At 53.0% G+C, this 1,482-nt stretch overlaps 1 protein-coding gene across 1 annotated transcript; it reads right to left on the bottom strand.

Annotated features, from left to right (window-relative positions):
- Window positions 1-360: 360 nt before the first annotated feature.
- LOC138946086 (histone 24-like) lies at window positions 361-1,137 on the bottom strand. The gene has a single exon (XM_070317596.1). The coding sequence runs from the start codon at window positions 1,076-1,078 to the stop codon at window positions 482-484; it is 597 nt and encodes a 198-aa protein (XP_070173697.1). The 5' UTR covers window positions 1,079-1,137; the 3' UTR covers window positions 361-481.
- Window positions 1,138-1,482: the final 345 nt, after the last annotated feature.

The raw sequence follows: 1,482 nt of genomic DNA, 5'->3' as shown, positions 1-1,482 counted from the left end.
AGGTACATGTTTAGGCTAGGGGGGGGGGTGCACAACCCCCATTACCCCCCCCCCCCCACCCGGTAGTCCGGCCCTGCACACACAGAACAGCCGTAAGCACACACCAAAAGACATGTCATTAGCAAACGTGTGATTGCACACACAAACACCCAGACATGAAAGACAGCCGTAGGCACACGCGCACACACACACACAAAGTCGTGACACGTTAGAACATGTTCACCCACACACACACAGGAACAAACAAGCACATAGCCACGAGTGTTCAGGTGCAGACACGCCTTGCAGCCACATTGTACAAACATTTACAAACAAAATACACAAACAGAACACACACACCACCATGACATGATGCCAAGATATATATACAGAACTTTTTTGCAACGAGGTATATCTATCCCTTTTGGGAAGATGAGGGTGGCCCTCAGAAGGGCCGGTGTTAAAATAAAAAGAGAAACTTCAGGAAGCAGGAAGAAGCCTCTCACTTCTTTGCGGGCTTCTTGGCAGCGGCCTTCTTGGGTGTCTTGACCTTCTTGGGCTTTGCAGCCTTCTTGGCAGGAGACTTTGCAGCCTTCTTGGCAGGAGCAGCCTTGGGCTTGGCAGCCTTCTTGGCTGGGGACTTGGTCTTCTTAGGCTTGGCGGCCTTTTTGGCAGGAGACTTGGCCTTCTTGGGCTTGGCAGCCTTCTTGGCGGCGGGCTTCTTTGCAGCAGCCTTGGGTTTCTTTGCCTTCTTGGGCTTCGCGGCGGCCACCTTCTTCTCTCCCAGACGGAAAGACCCAGAGGCTCCGGTTCCCTTGGCCTGCTTGAGAGTGCCAGCCTTGACACCAGCCTTCAGGGCGGTCTTGACTCGGGCGTTGATCTTGGTCACCTCGTTGCCGACCTTGTAGTTGGCCATGATGTACTTGAGGATGGCCTGGCGAGAGGAACCACCACGCTCCTTCAGGGCGGCCACGGCGGAGGCGATCATAGCGTTGTACTTGGGGTGGTCCGCGGGCTTGGTGGGCTTCCTGGGCTTGGAGGCCTTCTTGGGGCTCTTGGCCGGAGCAGCAGGGGCAGCAACTTGTGCGGCGTCCGACATGATGAACGATTGAGCGGCGAGAAATGAGAGAGTGAAGTAGCGCTTAGTACTGCTTGTTGGCTAGCCGACAAAGAGAATGCCGGCGTGGAGCATTTTCCGACCTTTTATACCGTTCGCGCGGACCACTCTGAAAGCGCCACGCCGCAGCACGCGATTTGGCCCTCGCGAGCCCTCGTTTTGCCGATTTTGTGTTAGTTGCCATTTGTTTGCAGCTTCGCGTTTTGTACACGCGCATCAAAACATGTAAACATTGCGTATTTTTAGAATCAGCGGATCATAAGCTTGCTTTTGATACCAAATTTAAGAGCTGAGTCGCTCTGACTAAAGAGAAATGCGTAAAAAACCTTGTTCCTTCTGACCGGCAGAAACAACTTCGTTGCATAAAAACGATCAGTTTATAATAT

This window comes from Littorina saxatilis, linkage group LG13 (genome assembly GCF_037325665.1).
Source record: "Littorina saxatilis isolate snail1 linkage group LG13, US_GU_Lsax_2.0, whole genome shotgun sequence".
Taxonomy (NCBI): domain Eukaryota; kingdom Metazoa; phylum Mollusca; class Gastropoda; order Littorinimorpha; family Littorinidae; genus Littorina; species Littorina saxatilis.
This window is presented reverse-complemented; position numbering and strand designations above follow the sequence as displayed.